Here is a 21,136-nt window from a genome sequence, read left to right as displayed (position 1 = left end):
GAGTATAGATTCTTTTTTTTAGTCTGATTCCTCTCAAGCTTTCTCCCTCATGATGTTTGAGGGAGTTTTTCCTCACCACAGTTACCACAGGCTCGATAATTAGGAATACTATTATAAGGAACAAACTTTTAGGAAGTAAACTAGTTTTTTCAAACTTCTTTATCTCTGTAAAGCTGCTTTAAGACAACGTCCCATGTCTAAAGCATTTTACAAATAAAACTGAATCATCGCAGTGTCCTCATTATCCTCATGATATTCTCACATTGTCTGTGCAGAATATGATTCCGGAAACCATCCAAGTTCGGTCATGGATCAAGTCAAATGTCACAGATTCAGGGAACTTGAATAGTTTTCCAAGATGATTAACATCCAGATGTTAGCATAACGTAGGACAAAAAAGTCCCAAAACATTATCGTAACGTTACAACACACAAAAACATGTTTTTTCAACGTTTTGACGATTCCACATACATTTTTATTAAAGGGTTCAGTGCATCCACAAAATAGGTTTACTGCAGGAAAAAATACATCGTTTTTTTTCGATCCTTAGACAAACAAACAATTTGCATCGCATTCTTGCCCTCCAACACACACACACACACACACACACACACACACACACACACACACATACAGTATGTACACATTCACAGACTTAATGAGGAAATACTAAAAGGAGTACACAGATCTGAAATTCTAGCCTTTACACATGGGTACACATGGCGTAAAACATGAACACTTTGTATTTTCTGTAATCAAATTACAGACAAAATGGTAATATTCAGGAGGGGAAATAAAGCTGCAATAAGAAACTTTGGAGTGACAATTCGGGATGCGTAATTGTCAGCGATTGTCATCGGCTTGATTTGTACTGATCACTGATAGTCCTTCGCTCTAGTGCAAGTATTTCAATGGATGTCAGCTTCTGACACAATGGCTCCGTTCCAGCGTTGTTTTTACAGCGCTTGTTGACTTCCTCTCACTGTATCGGTATGGTGGAATCCCCCTTATATGAATTTTAATCTACTGTATATTAACAAAAAAAACACACACTACATGCACTATATGTGGAAAAAATATTCATGGGAAAATGTGTGAAAGATTTTTTTATAAAGTGTTTAAAAAAACGTAAATTGACATATCCAGTTAGAAATTTATCAAAGTTTAGTTTCACAGTATTTTTTCCACTGAATTGGAGCATGAAAAATTTCCTAATTAAGTAATTATTCCGGTAAAGAAGTAACTACTTTTGTAAGCGAGATTGGATTTCCTTTTTGGGATCTTTGTGTAACACGTCTCTCAGTCCGTAGATAAAAATTTAATTCACTAATAAATGTATATAAGCCATCATTCTAATTAGGCTTAATAAAAGATGGTGTTCTAATGAATCCTGAATCTATGAAATGCTTCAATTAGAATCTGTTTTCTTAATGATTAATAGTATAAATATCAAACAGCCGAATTGAAAGAAAGACTAAATACCCCATAGCACATTACAACCGGTTCTTGGAGTTGACAATGCAATATAGTTTATGACTAATATTATTACTATTATAACACGTCTGCATCAAACTTGAATGCGAATTCATAATTTGTCTCCCTGTGAACTCTATACTATACTGAGTTATCAGCACGGCCGAGGTTTCACGCGTAAGCTTTCAGCTCAAGCTTTTGTTTCTGGTCCCATCGCTTCTTCACACACTTGTGACTCGCTTGTTCCTCACTGCAGTCGAGCCCAATACTGGCCCAAGTTCTGTCCCATGTTCTGCTCATTCCCTGGGACCTGGACCGGAACTGAAATGCCAGGAGAGATCAAACCTGCAACACAAAGCATTAATCAGCTCACTTTGGCTGTGTATTGACTGGGACATGTACAGAATCGCCAAAGCGAATACAGATGTCCGTAGAATCATGTGAAAAATTAATCACTATGAATTCTATGGTTTTATGTATCAAAACATAATAAAAACCCTTAGCAGGTCTTTGAATTAGATAAGTAGAGCCTCATATGATCAACAGCACATGACAAATAACATGTCTTTATTTATTTTTAGTCAAATGGTGACATCATACATGAAAAAACAAACAACAGCTTTACTGCTTCCTTAGGCTTTAAGAGGCTAAGTAGCAGAGGCTACTGCCAATCAAATGGCCATGATTAATAAATCATCATGAAGTGTGACCACCACTACAAAGGCCCAGGTGTGTCTCAGAAGAGGACACCCCAAGAAATTGTAAAAAAACAAAACAAAGATTTACATCTTAGACTCTACAAGCTTTAGTTAGCATGGAAGGGTTGCCAGTAGAAAGCATCTTATCTGTAAAAAAGAACATGGCAGCAAAGCATAGGTCTGCATAGTTGCATCTGAACAAACCACATGACTTCTGGAACGTTTGGGCAGACAAGACCAAAGTGGAGATGTTTTTTCATAATGCGGAGAGAAACATTTGTCAAAAACCAAACACATCATATCAGAACAATTAAATCAAGACACCTCATAACAACTGTCATGGTGGTAGAGGAGAGATGATTTGGGTTTATTTTGCATCCAATGGACCTGGGTACTCATGGCAATCACCGAGTTGACCATTACACCAGCAAATCTACAACACAACGACTAAAAAAGAATTGCAACGACCCAGTCAAAGTCCAGACCTCAAACCAAATGAAATGCTGGTGCAGGACCTTGAGAGAACTGTGCATAAACAAATAACTGCAAAACTAAAATGATTCATAGCTCTGAATGCCAAGATCAGGCTTCCTTCTGTGAAAAAGAGCCTTGGGAACATTTGTTGTATAAAAGGGTAAACCAACTTAAAGACCAGAGAGTTGTCTAGGGGAGAAAAGCAAGCCATTTTGAAAAGAAGTAAAGAGGAACTTAGACGCATTGCAGGAGCAATAAATAAAGCCAATACAACAATATGGAATGTGCTAAAAAGGATAGAAACCTTTGGCATACCAACGATAAGATATTAAACAGGTAGTTCAGAAAGAAAAGAAAACTAGTCGATGACAAAAAACATTGTGATAGCTGTAAAGAAAAAAACAAGGGTGCAAACCACTTTAGCAGTAAAAATTGCAAATCCAGATTAGAATTCGTGAAGTAATACAGAGATCAGCCACAAGCATTTTTAAACCAGGATGAACCTTTACCAATGTGAAGGAAAAGTCAAAGTATGGAGAGGGAAATTATGTGCTTATGATCCAAAACTTACAAACTCTTCAGTCAAGCATGGTGGAAATGGTTCCGTTCAATTCAATGGAATATTGATGTATCCCATGGTGTCCCTAGAGACTGGGACTGGGGTGTGTCCCAAAATGTTCTTTGGGACTGGGGGTAGCCCATGATAGACTGGGGTGTGTTCCATGGTGTCCCATGATAGACTGGGGTGTCCAGACATTAGAATATTAATCATCTTCAGCTGCTTCTGGGAGCACTAATCTTTACCGATGATGTACCTCATGATGCTAGCAGAAGAATTAATTTGTAAGTCAATATCATCAATTTGCATCATATTAACTGGAAGAGACTTCATTATGCAGCGAAACGATGACTCAAAACACACTGCCGTCTTAACAAAGGACTGGAAAAACTGTACTGGTTTGGAACTGTCCAAGTCATTCTCCATACAAGAAGTCTGAGAACTTACCCCAACCCCATAACCCTTTAGCCCAGAACAAAACATCACCTGAAAGAAGCCTGGAGCATCACCAAAAAGTAAGGAAGAGTTCCATGTCGGTTGATTCACAGGCATGATGCAGTAATTGCAAGCTAAAGATATGCAACAAATATTCAGTGTTATTTACTGAGAGTACTGTTCCAATACTTTTGCACACCTAAATAATGGCTGGTCAGCCACCAAAGGTACCACAATCTAAGTTGTTTAGCACATCTACTGTAGATGAAAAAAAATATCCAGCATGGAAAGCTGAAATTCTGATCTCGGAAATTAGTCTAAAAGCATTTTCAATACAAATAGATCAGTCTTCCCATTTCAATAGTTTTGGAGAAGACTGCAGATATGAAATGGAAAGGGGGAATCTGGATCTTAGAAGGTCACAAGCTCAAATCCCAGCACTACAAACTGCCACTGCTGGGCCCTTGAGCAAGGCCCTTAACCCTCGGCTGCTCAGTTGTACGTCGCTGTGGATAAGGACCATTGCTAAATGCTGTTAAATTAAATATATATTTAAAAAAATTATAAGTATAGGTTTATGTTCATTATAGATATACATTTTATTATTAAGATCTTAGACTTCTGGTCAGAATGTCATAAGTTCAAATCCCAGCACCACCTGGCTGCCACTTGAAGAACACACTTTACCCTCAACTGCTCAGTTTGTATAAATGAGATAATTGTAAGTTGCTTAGGATTAGTGGATAAATGTAAATGCAAAAGTGAAGGTCTTACCTGTGCTGGTGTTTCCAGGAGGTGGGCCTGGGAGGTGAGGGGAGGGGTAAGAAGAAGGCTCAAAGGATTGTGGGGCAGAAGGGGAAGGGGGCAGCATGCAAGGATATGAAGGGGCCGACTGACCAGACCATTCAAATTCATGCCATAAAACAGAAAGTCACCATAAAACATAACCGGAGTGAATATTAAGGAAAGGAGAGTGGGGTAGAGAAAAGAATTTTTTGTTTTGTAAGTATGAGAGAATGATTCATTAAGAATATACAGTCATTTATTACTAGAAACACCAGAGGGCAGCATTACCTTTTATTAATCAAGCAATAAAGCTGCTAAACATTGTATGCATGTATAATAAAAAGAAGAAGAAGAAGAAGAAGAAGAAGAAGAAGAAAAGAATTTCCTTGTCCATGCCAAATTTGGTTTTAAATAATGTCGTTCAAAATTTGTTTTCTCATTAGAGCCAAAAAAAATGTCAAAAAAAAAAAAGGGCATCATATGTCACATATGTAATATATTTTATATATTTTTTTTCTTGTAAAGATTATGTTCTGGTGTGGCATGGATATTATCTCCATATTAACTGTATTCATATTAATATTAACCATATTCATTACTTTTTTCTGCCCGATTCAATGGATTTGACTTATTTCTTGAATTTTCAATGATATGCTATGAAATGTAAAAAAATAAAACACATTATATATCTACAGTCCTGTAAAATGAAAGCACACCCCCATTAAATTCCATGGTTTTCCGTATCAGGATATAATAAAAAACTATCTGGTCTATAGTGGGTCTTAGAATTTGGTAGGTGGGTGTACTTTCTTTTTTACATGAGCATATGTCAAAATGCACAACATGAATGATAAACAATGGTACCTGTACTCCAGAATAGACAGAGAGGGAACTGTAACTGCTGAGAGTTGTCTCACTTTGATTGATCATGGAGCCTAAATGGGGACACACAAAATATAATACAATATTTATAGAGTTTGGATCAAGCTGAGAAGAAATATCAGTGTTCGTGGATAAATAAATATTGAATCTTACTAATTTGCTGTGAATTTGTGTGAACATGGTGTCCCATGATAGACTGGGGTTTGTTCAATGGTGGCCCATGAGACTGGGACTGTGGTGTGTCTCATGGTGTCCCATGATAGACTGGAGTGTGTTCCATGGTGGCCAATGATAGACTGGGGTGTGTTTCATGGTGGCCCATGATAGACTGGTGTGTGTTCCATGGTGTCCCATCGGCTAGGACTGAGGTATGTCCCTTGTTGTCCCTTGAGACTGGGACTGGGGTGTGTCTCATAATGTGTTTATGGGGTGTGTTTATGTTGCCCCATAATAGACTGGGGCATGTCCCATGATAGAATGGGGTGTGTTCTACGGTGTCCCATGGGCTGGGACTAATGTGTATCCCATGGTGTCCCTTGAGACTGGGACTGGGGTGTATCCATGGGATCCTTTAGTAGACTGGGGTGTGTTCCATGATGTCCCATGGGCTAGGATTGGGGTGTATTCCATGGTGTCCTATGAGAGACTGTGGTGTATCCTATGGGACTGGGGTGTGTCCCATGGTGTGCCCTGATAGACTGGGGTGTGTCCTGTGGGACTAGGTGTGAGGTGTGTCCCATGAGACAAGGACTGGGGTGTGTCCCATGGTGTCCTATGATAAACTAGGATGTATTCCATGATAACTGCGGTGTGTCCATTACATCGTTCCCAAAATATGCTTTGTGACCCTGACCAGGACACTTTAATGGTGTGCTGAAAAAATACACACCTGCACTGGTGCTGTGCTGCTGATAGAGGGCAGAGCTAAAGGAAGTGCTAAGCGGAGTATGTGTTTGGGCGCATGAAGTTCCGCCACCTGATTTCCTCTGGTTTCGCAGCTTCTCTTCCCGTCTCCATTTGGCTCTTCGGTTCGAAAACCACACCTGTCACAAAATCATAATGTGCAGAGACACAGATGTGGGACATGGAACCCATGAGCTGTTGTCTGTTGTAGAGGTAAAGCATACATACAGTAGTTATACTACATGTACATACAGTTTTATGAGAACCTTTGGCCTTTAGGCATTATTCTGTCTGAATTCTGTTACCATGACATTGACTCTGACTGACTTTGAAACCTGATAAGGATTAGGATTAAAGGAAATGCAAGGACAGAACTTACTTGGATCCGTGCTTCTGGGAGGTCTATTTTATTCGCTAGACGTTCTCGCGCAAAGACGTCAGGATAGTGTGTCCTCTCAAACTCTGCAGAAGAAAAGAAATGAAGGACAGATGCAAGAATGAACAAAATCCAGGGAAAAACATATGGCACACATAGCCTTATCTATCTAAGGTCCTCAGTGTACAGTTTACACACATTATGTATTTATTTGTGTTAATGTTAAAAGGTAGTGTTGGATTAGTTGTGAGTTTGTGGTGTAAACTCAAATCCTGCCCATAGTCATCACTCCCAATAAAAATCACAGCATCTTCAACACTACCCCCTCCAGCTCCACCTCCTGTCTTCCTTCTTCAGATAAAAATTTGATGGTCAGGTTGGAAAATTTGGCGAACGTTCATATGTCTGGTGAGACCTGCTATGGTTTACAGACCAGTGACAGATTTGAAGATGCTGTAATTTTCATCAGGAGTGATGAGAGAATTGCACTATGAACCCTAGTCTGGGCATCTATGATATAGATAATGCCCAGGAGGCCCAAGAGGAAAACACAGGAAAGGACGGAACATTGTATCTAGAGACACGCGTAAACAATGAGTGAACAAACACAGGTAGAGAAATCATAGAAAACTGAAATTTATCTTAAAATGAATTAAAAATTGTGAATCCAATAATGAATAATGGTTAGAAATTGCAAGAGTTACAAGAAAGCATCCTATTTTAAATATTAAATTAAAATATAATTATAAAACTATTTATGTTTCTATTTATGTGTAATGAACGTTGTCATCGTTTTGTGTCTATAAAACCAGTTTCACTCCAGGTATACAAGGATGTTACTGGATGCACATTTGGCTCCAGTATACAGTATGCATGAAGGCCTGACATTTCAGTGACGTGTCTCTTAAAGTTAAGTGATACCTAGTAATTAAAAAAGACTAATCTTTAAATTGGGTAAGGAAATCAATCCCTCAGATGCCTGAAATTTTCTGTATTTGTTTTTTTTTTTGTAGTTCTCGATTCTTTCTTGTTGCCATATCGAGCCAAAAGCTTGGAAATGTTTAATAAATTATGAGGATGGGTTCCCTTTTGAATCTGGTTACTTCCGCATGCTATCTCCAAGAGCCACTGGCTCACTCATTAAACATATACATTCTTTTATAACCTCTTTATCCCAGTAAAGCTGCTTTAAAACAAATAAAAAATAATTGAATCATTAAAATGTTGCATAGGTGGGTAGGTGGACCATAGTTGGCCTCACACCACTTGGTTTATTCTCACCAAAAAGAAGTCTTTCCTATCTTTTTGTTAACATTACAGCACTATAAATGGTAACCACCAATGTGTGGTGGATAATACCTGTTACTGTGCCTGTTCGTAATATTCATAACTGCCCTATACAAATTCTAGTGTTGTAACATGGACAAAGAAAATAAGGCCTTTTGAGCATGTACTAGAGCTGAAACACATTCCAGAAGTGTATTATGGGTCTATGGCTGGACCTCAAGCGCTACTGATTGAGTATGTACATACCTTAATTGCAGAAACTCGTTGTTAGCATTATTGCTAATGCAGGACATCTAAAGTATTTCTTGACAGTACATAGCCATCTTTGGTGCGATAAGGTCAAGGCACATATTAGTTCATTCTTGCCTTTAATCTCTTCTAGACCAAGTCATATGGCATCTGCACCAGAGCTTGGAGAGGTTTGGTCAGGCACATCTAGAGCTTTCACAAGTGGCCAGTTAGTTCAATGTCAATGGTAGTTCTTAGTCTACTTTCGACTTTTAGCAACTAGCTACAGCATTCTGACCAACAAGACTACTTTTAATTTTACTAGTAACCAGAAAAACACTCTCAAATGACAAAATTTGGCCTCTCCAGCCAGAAGTAGAAATTGCATGTAGTGTTTATCTCTTTTTGAATCCAGTGCATTGGCCATTTCCAAGTCTCCTCACCTTTCTACAGATAAAAAACTTTATTTCGTGTTCTCCCATCAGGGGTCGCCACAGCGGATCATCCGCATGTTTGATTTGGCACATGTTTTTATGCTGGATGCCCTTCCTAACACAACCATCCCCATTTATCCGGGCTTGGGACCAGCACTAAGGCTTGTGCAACCCTAATGGCTGGGGTTGGTTCCCTTACAGGGGATCGAAACCGGGCCACAGTGGTGAGAGCGCCGCATCCTAACCACTAGACCACCAGGGAGCCCCATCAAATTTCTACAGATACCCTATGGTAAATCCTATTTATTGTCAATAGGCCACTTATGCACTCCTGGAAAACTGCATTTGATTAAAAATTTATTTTGCACAATGACAATAAAGTTGAATCTAATCTAATCTTATATAGATAAATCTAATCTAATGGTGTATGTGTCTGCCACTGCAGTCTGCCACACTAATGTAAAATCATCTTTTTAGGATAATCGCTCTGAACATTTGTCATGTTAAATGTCACCATTGCTTTACTATCACATTGAAAAATAATGGTCTGGCTCAAGTGTTGAATATTCCATCAAATTTGCTTGCACAAATACTCCTAATAGCCACAATGCTAATACAACCCTCCTTAAAAAAAAAAAAATGGTGACTTCTACCTTTCTCCAAAGCCTCAATCTGCTCCTGCGTAAAGCTGGTCCTGTTCCTCTGCAGTTTTCTCTTCAGCTGCAGTCGCAGCTGCGATTCTTCACCGTCGTCCCTCTCCATCTGCACTCGTCCTCCTCCTGTCCCCATGCCTGTGTCTGTGTCCACCATGCAGCCATCGGAGACTACCAGGAAGAGCATTCGATTTTAAACTTCTAGACCTTTCGCTCTAATGTGCATGAGTCATTATTTTTTATACTATACCCTTGTAAGGTGGACAGACCAAAATTGCAAGTATAGAGTTTAAATATATAAATTGAATACATATTGTATTTTGTACATCGTATGCTGTGGCACTGTGTTTGAAAAAGTGGGTAACACTACAAATATTACTATTATTATTACTAATAAAAGTATTACAGTTTTTCTCAGTTGCTTTGGATCATTTCTCAAATCATTCGGAATAGTTGCATTTTAAAAAACAACTTGTACAAACAGCAAAACACAATAGATTTCGTGCAAAAGTCTGTACTTTTCTAAAAATCCTTAGTTTATATCTAGTTTCATCATTGGTTGATCTTGATTCCGTACAATCGCCTTCATAGTGATATTTAAGATTCATCTGCACAATTCATCAATTCACAAAAAAAAAGTTAAAATAAAAATTTAAGCTCGGCTTTTTGACAACTGTTTTATCTTTTTGTATTACAGTTTTTTCAGCTTCTTTGAAGCATTGGTTGAATCATCCTTAATATTTGCAAACCAGTAAGTGCATTTCTCAAAACAATGTGTACAAACAGTGCAACACATTGGATTTCTTGCAAAAGCCTGTACTTTATTTGAAATCCTTAGTTCATCTATCAAAAGAAAGTGTTTGTGTCAATGAACATGTCAATGCCATCAGAATGAAAAGACATATAAAGATCGTCAAAATGGTTGTCATGCTGTCAGTATGATGGTGCACAATTTTAGCATTTCTTGATATAAACCACGGTTTGGATTACATCGACTGAAAATACCCAACGATGTATTTATTCTGTATGGCTGTCAGGCGGAAGAAGGTGCCAGAAACCGAAGTGAAAGCCACAAAGGTTTTTTAATGAAGCGCAAAAGGGCAAGGCAGAAAACGGCAAACCAAACGAAACTCCAGGTTTACTAACCCTGGTGAAAGCACTAACTAGACAGTTCCAAAGAACTATACAGAGTCTCGCAAACAAAGATAATCCAAACTAGTAACAGGTGCAGCTTGGGTAGTCTGACTATGTTCCTTAGCCTAAGCTGTAGAACGGACAATGAGCTGGTGGGGGAACTGAGGTTATGTAGCGTGAAGACTGATGGGTGCCAGGTGTAGATGATTAGTAGGTAGGAGAACTGCTTGGAGTGATAAGTGGGTTAGGTGAGGGTGTGGATGGTGGATCCCTGAGAATGGCATCTATGTATCTATGAATGTGATGCTAAGATGTTTTGGGGGTTAAATCTATTTAGGTAAAACCAGTATAATATATTTTGATCAACATGAAACAAACAACTGATGATGTAGGAAACAGCAGACAATTGTACACAATCCATTTAATTAATGTACTAAAGCATTTGCAATTTGACCAAAGCAACGAGAATTGTATTTATGATGTGCACATGTGACTAAATGATGTGGAGGTTGAACTAGAAATTTGTTATCGGAGTGTACCGTACTACACAAATGCTCTTGTTTTCGTCACCTGTACTGTGATGGGTGCCAGTGGTGTTCTGCTGATGGTACCAGTCATTGGGCATGTTCCAATTCGAGCTACTCTGCAAATTCAGCATCGTTAATGTTTCGTACATCATATGCTCCAACCTTTAACCTGGAGAAGAACACAGAGAGGAGCGTGTAAGCGACAAACCCTTGACCTCTAACTACTGCGGATCAGTAATGAGAGAGAAAGACAGAAGGAAAGAGAGAAACAGACAGAAGAAAAGAGAGGGACAGACAGAATGAAAGAGAGAGAAGGCACGAAGCTTCACGTTTGGCATTTAAAATAATTAGCATCAACCTGACAGATTTAATTTGAAAACCATAGTGGGTTCGTTCTCGTCCATATTTGAGAGATTTGTGACTAAAAAGAAGTGAACCATTTAAAGTACTCGATGTGGATACGCCTTCATAGAACCATTTTTAAAAAATGTAGTTTAATTCAATTCATGATGTAAGTAAATTTTACAAGGTTGTAAAAATGGAACTGTAAATGCAATTGTAATTCTTGTTTGAAAATTAAAAAAAAAAATGTTTTTGCCAGAATAAATCATTCTACAGTCTAATAAACTCAAAAACATGTAAAAATAAAAAATAAAAAAAGGGTGTGCATGCCATTGCACAATCTGGTTTAGTAAAACAGGTCAGAAAGTCTTATTAAAATGGGTCTCATAGAAAACAAACAAAAAAATAGATAAAAAAAACAAAAACAATACAAGTTCAAACAAACTCACCGAATGTCGATTTACACACAAAATGGACTGATATGTGGTGCTGAAGTCATCACTCTTCCTAAAACACACAGGAGGATTTTCCTGCGTGTTCAGTTTGTTGACAATGGACTGTATGTTTCTAAGGATGAGGGTGAGAGAGCGGGGTGACAAACGACAGAGAGAGAGAGAAAGAGAGAGAGAGAGAGAGAGAGAGAGAGAGAGAGAGATGGAGAGAGTTAGACGGAGTGGAAGAGAGTGAGATGGAGGGAGGGCTCCGGAGAGAATTGCGTCTGCGGGCACTTATGTCCTCCCAGCGAGAGAGACAGGGAGAGAGGGAGAAAGGGAGTGGGAAAGATAGAGAGAGAAAAAGAGAGAGAGTAGGTGACACAGCGAGTCAACATCAGTGTCAAGTTTAAACTTAATGTCACAGAGGGGAGGAAGGGAAGAGAAAGAGGAGCAATGGAAAGACGAGAGATAATGGAGAGATTGAGGGAGGGGAAAAAAGTATATGAATAATATAAATGTATAAAAAAAATGGAGATTGTGAAAATAAGTTCAAAATGAATATTTAACCTTTTTACTAATCAATTAGGTACAGTACTCTCGCATCGTGTTCCCAGTGTGGCGGAAAACAAATCAGAAGGGTCCAGATGAATAACATCGCAATCGAGTATCATGATATTTGTATGATTGTTTTAATCACATGTCCTTTGGAGGGCACCATGTGCATTGTCACTAATATCAACACTAGCCATGGTTCCTGGACCCTGCTTTTTTTGTTTGCTGGTTTCTCCTGTGTGTCTTCAATGTTCCTTCTCTTTATAGATCCTTTTTAAACGCTTCTCGTTCTAGAAAGCTGATCCTCCCATTATAAGCCTTATATGAATGCCGGAAATCTGCACGTCGACAAGCCTGTTAAGCTGACCTACGTCTCCAGTTGCTGGTTTTAACGCTATTCACGCTTTTACAATGAAAAATAGAGGGAACATACACTACATTGCCAAAAGTATTGGCTCACCTGACCTTTCCTGCTAAATGTGGTTCTTTTCCAAACTGTTACTACAAAGCTGGAGGCACTAAATTGTACTTTGTCTTTAGATGCGCTATAATAAAAATTATGCATTCACTTGAACTTGAAAACCCGAACCTGTTCCAGCATGGCACTGCCCCTGTGCACAAAGTGAGCTCCTTGAAGATCTTATTTACATGCTTTGGAGAGGAAGATCTTGAGTTGTCTGCTATAGAGGTCTGATCTCATCCCTACTGAACACCTTTGGGAGGAATGTGAACGCTGACTGCACCCCAGGTCTCCTCACCTATATCAGTACCTGCCTTTTATAGTACCCTTGTGGCTGATGAACTCAAATATTCAAAGGCGCACTCAAAATCTAACAGAACATCTTTCCAGAAAAGTTGAGGGAATTATGAAAATTGTAAGACTAAATATGGAATGCAGTGCTCAGAAATCACATACCATACTTATGACCAGGTGACCCAATACTTTGGCAATATAGTGTAGAAACCAGCAACCAGTGTACCTCTCCCATTTTTCTCAGATCTGCCTGGTTTGTCTCCACCGCCCTGCCTCTGGACGAGGTTCTCTTTGAATGGAAGCCACCCTATGCAGCTGGGAATGGTCCCAGATCAATGGCCAGGGGATCCATCAGATTAGGGAAGCTTTGAGAATGGATTTGGACTGTAATTAATACCAACAGTATTCTACAATGGCTCAGGATCACAGGCTGCATTTAAGAGCCCATCAATGCACACCTTAACAACAATGGAAATGTAATTAATGGATATTTTTTATTGAGGATGAGAATGGGGTCCTTTTTAGAATCTGGTTTATCTCAAGGTTTCTTCCTCATGAAGTCTCAGGGAGTTTTTCCTTGCCACAGTCACCACTGACTCCAGTGCTCGCATTGAGGTAAGTCTCCAGTTGTTGTGTAATTCATATACTTTTTACTAAAATGATCTTGGGGACCCCCTAAGTCTATTTTTTTATTGTCATCGGGGGGTCCTTTGAAGTACTTTGCGCTGTCCCAGAAATTCTGCAATTTCTGGAAACAAAAAATCCTCATGCATATTTGTTTCTCCTGGATTTTCTTCCCAGGTGGCGACTCTTTTCGGAAACAAAAGGACGTCTCAAAGATCTTGCGAAGACACGACTCTATTGTTAAAAACGTATCGGTCAATGGTGGTGTGTGTTGCAGGTGCATTTTCCCATTCACGCTCTCCACATTGTGCAATACAATAAAACATGCGCTCAATAACACTTTTACTAATTTAAATCTGTATTTTGTTGTGCAATAATACGCTATTTATTATCTTTATTAAAAATATGCAATAACTTTTTTATTTTATTCTTCTTTATTTGTTTTTTAATTTATTTTCACCTTAGAAAATGTGCAACTGGAAGTCTCTGTCACCAAAACAAATACCTTGTAAGTGCAAACATACTTGGAAATAAACCTCTTTCTGATTCTGATTCTGATTCTAATTGTCATGGTGTAAGATCAGGTCCTCAGATTTACTTTGAGGTCAAAGGATTTTAGTGCAAAAATCACTGCAGTTATTTACAGTCAATCCATGAGAAGAAAAATCTATCCAGTTCTTTTCTATCTGAGCATAAAATAAGTATGTTTTTGACTATGAGCATAGCAAAATTCAAGCTACTTTTAAAGGCGCTATGAAAAATAAAGATTCTTCTTCTTCTTCTTCTTCTTCTTCTTCTTATTATTATTATTATTATTATTATTATACATACAAACACAACAGACTGTAGAAAAAAAGTTGTGACTCGCCCCAAAAGACAAGAATATCTATTTATTGTATGTTTAAAAACAAATATCTGTGTCTTAAATGTATAAATTAAATGATATTTCACTGTTTTTCACACAATAAATGCAGCCGGACATCTGAGGGCATCTTTATGAGCGAATAAATAAAACAAATAAATACGAATAAAATGAAAGGGGGTGCCACGTTATTTTAGATCCACTCGACTTGTTTCCTGTCTCGCTCGATTCCTCATGCTGTTACACACATACAGTACAGGCACTCACCGCTGTCTGGAATGAACTGTTTCTTTTTAGTGCACTAACCATGAGCTGTGTATTAGATGTGTAGTATGGTTAAATACTGGCTTATTTCAGGCACATAATATAAAATAAAAAAAAAATTGCAATTTTAATTTATATATATATATATATATATATATATATATATATATATATATATATATATATATATATATATATATATATATATACTGTTAAGCACAGTTCCTCCTGTGCTTAATAATAATAATAATAATAATAATAATAATAATAATAATAATAATAATCATAATCATAATAATCATAATAATGTTTTATTTGCTGTTTCATTTTGGACAATATGCAGCCTTTGTGTGTGCTTGTTTGACTGTGTAAATGTGTGTATGCCTGTGTATCTCCTCACAGAGCTTCATATAGCTGTAGGGCATGTAATTTTTTTTGGATCTCGTTAGTTCATTCCTGTCACCCTCTTTTTCTCTTGCTTCATCTCTTTCTATTCCTCTTTGCCTCTCTCTCTTTCTCTCTATCTCACACACACACACACACACACACACACACACACACACACACACACACACACACACAAAACACACCATCCTTCTTTCTCTTGGTCACTTGTTTTATTCCTATTGTTTCTCTATTTATCCTGCAGTCAATTTATTCTTTTGTTGTTGTTGTTGTGCTCATAACCACCATTTTGTTTCATTTGGTTTTTCACGCAATCCCTCTTTTTTCCATTCCTCACGATCCCTTTCGTTTTATTAATTGTTCTTTCATTGCATCATACGCTTTTCGTGTCTTTCCATCCTGCATTCTTTCATTTCCGAACTTTTGCATGTGTGTTTGTTTGAATGTTGGGAGAGGTTGAGCAGAAAGGAAGGGGGTGGGTCTGGGTATTAGGGGTGGAAGAGGGCAATCACCATGGCAACACTGCCATGACAAATATTCATCAAATCTTTAAAATGAAAAGAACTAAGGAAAATATCTCATCAGGTACTGTGAAAACGTGACTTTGAACGAATAAGCTGTGCCTTTACAACAGGCTGGGTCGTGTTTTGTGTTTTACAATATGTATTTGATTTTTGAAGATTCAGGACATCAGCTCATGTCTTGAAAAAGCATGTCTTGTCCCTTTTCGTAGACGGTTTCGCAACTTTTTGTCATTTCCCTTTCCGGAAAATGTTCTTCCTGCTGTTGTTTCTCTATCCTATTCTCCCTTTTTGCTTCCTCTTCCATGATTGTGTTGCCGCAGGCGACACAGTTGTGCATCGTCCCTCGCCTTCCCCTTCACCCCACTAATCCCCCCTGTCCCTGTCACCTTCAATTGGGTTGTGAAAGAAGATGCTGAGCCTGGGGCTGACAGAGAGAGAGAAGGGAGAGAGAGAGAGAGAGAGAGAGAGAGAGAGAGAGAGAGAGAGAGAGAGAGAGAGAGAGGAAGAAAGGTATATATATATATATATATATATATATATATATATATATATATATATATATATATATATATATATATATATCCTTTAATTGTGCATACAAAATATACAAAAAGGGAAATTAAAAAGACAAATTTTTACTCTATGCCTTTTTGATCTGAACATGCACATCTAGTACTTGCACCTGAAACCTGAAAAAAAGGTAAATAAATAAAGCGAGGTGTTTCTAAATTACAAGAGAAGAGAAGGGATGAGAGAGAGACATATAGAAGGAGAAAAACACGGCATGTACTGTGCTGATCTACAAAATAGAACATGGTTGGGAAGACTTTCATCAACATAACTAGTGAAGATAGCTAACAATTGAGATACAGGGTCATTATAAGGGGCCTTCAGCATCCCCATGAACATATTCTACATTCTAAATTGATTTTAGGAAATTGGTTCAACATTGACTAATAATTGGGTCCTGGATGCTAATGTTCCTTGCTTGTTCATTGTGCCATCTGCTACCGCTGACCGAGTCCGATGACTTCAAAGATGAAGACGACTTGCATATTCCTGCAAGATTAAAAATTTGTATTTGTCATCAAAATAGTTATACACCAGTCAGGCACAACATTAGGACATTATTACATTATAAGCACTGAAGTGAATAACTCTGATTATCTATTCATCATGGCACCTAGTTAGTGGGTGGCAGCAAATAAACATTTTATCCTTGAAATTGATGTGTTAGAATCAGGAAAAATGGGCAAGCATAAATATTTGAGCGAGTGTGACTAGTGCCAAATTGTGATGACGACTGGGTAAGAGCTTCTTCAAAACTGCAGCTCTTGTGGGCTGTTCATAGTCCGCAATAGTCAGTAGCTATTAAAAGTGCTCCAAGGAAGGAAGAGTGGTGAACCCGAGACATTGATGTAGGTGAGGAGCGAAGGCTGGGCCGTGTGGTCCGATCCAACAGACGAGTTTCTGTAGCACAAATTGCTGAAGATGTTAATGCTGTTAATGCTTAATTTGTCAGGGCTGTTCAGGCAGCAAATACACAACAAACACAATATTAGACACAATGTTCTGCTCAAATGTGTACCTGATCGACCATTTAGAAATTTGTGCATTAGATTGAAGGAACAATAAATATAAAAGAAAATATATATTAATATATGAAAAATTTGAAAAGAAGAAAACAATATGTTCAATACAGATAGAGTGGTATTTAATAAATAGTGCAAATATATTTAGATAAGATAAAAGGTAAAGAGGTATATTTAATTAAACCCCCATTGCAAAACTTTACCCATTTTTCCTTTGAGGTAGAGGGTAGAACGGAAAAACAAATGCTCAGAGAGCGCTTTTAACAATGGACAATGTCTCAAAGCAGCGTTACAGAGATAAAGCAGCAATAAAACAGTGTATAAGTTTGTTTCGTGTAATTGTAAGTTGTATCCTGAATGATTGAGTCAGTGGAGACCGTGGCCTTGAAAAACTTCCCTAGATGGCCTGTGGAAGAAATCTCAAGAGGAATCAGATTTAAAATGGGACCCCTCCTCATCCTCAACACCGAATGTCCATTCTTTACAGTTCTATTATTATTGAGGTGTACTGCTTAGTAATAGATGCTGAAATGCAAAACTGTTCATGCAAACGGTGGTCCTGAACCATTGTATCAGACTGTTGATATTAATTACAGTCTCAAGATTCTTGACTTTTCATCAAATCATCAACTTCATGGCTCTTTAGGCTGTTGATGTTGAACCATCCCCAGCTGCACAGAGTGTCTCCAATGGAATGGAACTCCATCCAGAGGTAGGGCATTAAAATGAATCAGGCAGATCTGAAGAGAGGAAAGAGACAGGAACATTGATCTCTGGTCACACCTGGATATGGTTATGTGGAACCAACGTCAAAAGAATTTTGAGTTTAATTCAAATATAGGTTTATGGCCAAATTAGACTTTTCTTCTCATCGAAATAAAATGTACACAATATGGCCAACACATGATCATCACAACACATGTTCTTCTGAACATTTCAGACTTGGTCCACCTCTTGCATGATATAATAGAATCAACGCTTATGTTAATTCTATAACTTCTGCGTAGCTTTTTTACGATTTTGAACTATGGCTGTGAGGATTTGTGTTGTGTTGTGATATGTTATATTTACGTAGTAACAGTGGTGTTTAGAGAACACACTCATGAAACAGTTTAGCGGGGAAAGGCCATCTATATATCAAATATTGGTCACAATTTATTGCCGAATTTCTAAATAATAAAAGTATCGCTATATACAGTTTAATGCATAAAACTCATATAATTCTTGGTGCAGAAGTAAAGTTATATTCTAAAATCTATGTTTTTATACTTATAACCCCTATGTTAAGCTTGGTTATACATTCTATCAATTTCACCACTAAGTATCTATACATGATAAGTGTTAGATTACAATTACTACTGAGATTAATAATGCTGAAATTAATGCTGAATACTAAGTAATGCTAGATGATACTGCTAAGTAAAGCTAAGCTAAATTCATAGCTCAAAGATTTCTCAACATCATCCTATACAAACAAAAAACAACACATCTCTGCACAGTGTTGGGTAAGAAACGCTCTGCCCCATAGCAGAGGATGAAACGTGTCTTTCTACTTGTCTCCAGATTTTTTATGAGGTCTACTAACCTAGACCTGACCTCTCAGATCAGCCCATTCTTAGATTCGCAGATATGGAAACGTTTTTCCACAGACAGAATCACGGGTCAGTAGAATTTGCAGTTGTAGCACAACATGTCTTTTACTCAGTGGTAAATTGCTTTTTAAAGCCTGTAATTTGGCCTCTGGTACAACCGAGACTCAGGTTATGCACTCGGTATTGTGCATGACAAGGACTTGTGATTGTAATAATGGCACCTTAAAGACAAAATGATTGAAAATAAATAGGTTCTTTATGGGTTAAATGCTACAAGTGTAGCTTAGGTCAGACACACTCCTGATTCTATGCAGAGATTTTGTGCTAGTTTGTCCAGAGTTACATTTTCTGGTAAAAGAAAACAATGCCACCTGCAGCCACATTGACTTTTCATAATTTAGTACTAATTAAATATCAAAGCAAAGTTGGGTCCAGGTTTTGCTGACCACTGCAATGTCTGTAAAAGTCCCTTGGGTCCAAGGTTTGAAAGATCTGCTATTAAACAACACAAGGAAGGGGTAAAACAGCACTCTCTTCTGTCAGTAGCATGCAAAGCTTCAACAAGCAAACTAGGTGGTAGGTTAATAGTTAAGGCATTAGACCTTGGAGCTGAAGGTCATAAGTTAAAATCTCAGCCACACCAAGATTCCAATCCTGTGCCCTTGAGCAAGACCCTTAAACCCCATAGACATTTACATTTACATTTGCGGCATTTAGCAGACGCCCTTATCCAGAGCGACGTCCAAAAGTGCTTTAAATCTCTAGTAATGAATAAATCTACACTGGTACGCGAGATTACAAACTTAATATAAATATAACTCGAATTCTACAAACTTGGAAAGTGCTAATTTAGGTATTTCAGGAAGATGTAGGTTTTCAGTCGTCGTTTGAAGATAATCAGGGACTCTGCTGTACGGACATCTAGGGGAAGTTCATTCCACCACCTCGGTGCCAGAACAGAGAAGAGCCTTGAAGTGTACTTACCTCTCATTCTGAGAGAAGGTGGTACCAGTCGAGCAGTGCTGGAGGATCTCAGACAGCGTGGTGCAGTGCGAGATGTGATGAGGTCACTGAAGTAAGATGGTGCTGGTCCATTTTTGGCCTTGTAGGCAAGCATCATTGTTTTGAATCTGATACGTGCAGCTACTGGAAGCCAGTGAAGGGAGCGCAGCAGTGGGGTGGTGTGGGAAAACTTGGGCTGATTGAACACAAGTCGTGCCGCTGTGTTTTGGATCATTTGCAGTGGATGAATAGCGTTCAGGGGAAGACCTGCCAGCAGAGAGTTGCAGTAGTCAAGTCTTGAAATGACAAGAGACTGAACAAGCACCTGGGCAGCCTGTATGGACAGAAATGGTCGAATCCTTCGGATGTTATAGAGAAGAAATCGACAAGAACGAGCAACATTATATAGCTGTAAAAGAGAACTCACATGATTATTTGCAGGGCTTGGGGATACTGTATAGCCATGTTTCCATACGAGAAAGCAGTATTGCCTCTTAGGATGGTCTTTATTCTACACTGGTAGAAGCTTGTGAGAATGTAAGAAGAAAGCTTCATTTTTTCAACACCACATTCTCAGTATTTCTCAGTACTTCCTCACTACTAATGATTGGCCCTATCACAATGGTGTCTTCAGTCAAATCAGATAAGAAGAGCAGCCAGGGGCTCTGGACAAAGAAGAAAGCTCTACTGGGCCCCAGGCATTTAAAGCCTCCGGAGGTGTGGGCTACTAAGCAAATATTAAGGTAAGCTGAAATCTGCCTTGATAACAAGGCAGATGCCAACTTTCAATCTGAAGTTTTGATTTTTAAGGGTCAAATAAACACTGAAGCTATATACTGAAATAGTTTAGTGGTTATGACATTTGACTTTCAGGGTTACGTTTCCGTTGACTGAAAACGCTGTCTCAGTGTGGACGGAAGGAGAAAACAGAGAGAAAAATATGCAATTTTGAATGTTTTCAAAAGCATTCTGATTTAATAGTATTTAATGCACTCTAAAGGCTTCAGTGTTTAATATGTGTAATGTAAAAGATAGGATTTCTCATCGCATCCATGCTGATCACAAGGTGTTTTGGCTACAAAAAGGAGGCTTAAATTTCTCTCATCGTAGTAGTTCATTGGTTAAAACATTGGACTTCTGATCTAAAAGTTCGAACTGCTGCGAAACTGCCACTGCTGGGCCCTTGAGCAAGGCCCTTAAGTTGTATAAGTCGCTCTGGATATACAGCAGGGTGTCTGCCAAATTCTATAAATGTAAGTTGTGAAATCAATCTGGGCAACTTAGCATTTCCTGTTTAAGGCTGTGCGAGTTTGCTTTCACTTTTAAAACTGATAGAAGTG

General features: G+C 38.3%; 1 protein-coding gene across 3 annotated transcripts; it reads right to left on the bottom strand.

Annotated features, from left to right (window-relative positions):
• Nucleotides 1–462: 462 nt before the first annotated feature.
• LOC124389046 (paired box protein Pax-6-like) lies at nucleotides 463–11,796 on the bottom strand. Of its 3 annotated transcripts, XM_046854253.1 has the most exons (8): nucleotides 11,641–11,796; nucleotides 10,893–11,018; nucleotides 9,189–9,359; nucleotides 6,590–6,672; nucleotides 6,197–6,350; nucleotides 5,290–5,360; nucleotides 4,414–4,531; nucleotides 463–1,818 (listed from the first exon to the last, which is right to left on the bottom strand). In XM_046854253.1, the coding sequence occupies exons 2-8, from the start codon at nucleotides 10,999–11,001 to the stop codon at nucleotides 1,721–1,723; spliced, it is 804 nt and encodes a 267-aa protein (XP_046710209.1). In that variant the 5' UTR covers nucleotides 11,002–11,018; nucleotides 11,641–11,796; the 3' UTR covers nucleotides 463–1,720. The 3 variants fall into 3 exon arrangements, with proteins under 3 accessions (XP_046710209.1, XP_046710212.1, XP_046710210.1); XM_046854256.1 differs by lacking the exon at nucleotides 4,414–4,531; XM_046854254.1 differs by lacking the exon at nucleotides 10,893–11,018 and having other exon boundaries at nucleotides 11,641–11,794.
• Nucleotides 11,797–21,136: the final 9,340 nt, after the last annotated feature.

Source organism: Silurus meridionalis, chromosome 7 (genome assembly GCF_014805685.1).
Source record: "Silurus meridionalis isolate SWU-2019-XX chromosome 7, ASM1480568v1, whole genome shotgun sequence".
In the NCBI taxonomy this organism is placed as follows: Eukaryota; Metazoa; Chordata; class Actinopteri; order Siluriformes; family Siluridae; genus Silurus; species Silurus meridionalis.
Note: the sequence above shows the minus strand (reverse complement) of the source record. Positions and strands in the feature narration are given on the sequence as shown.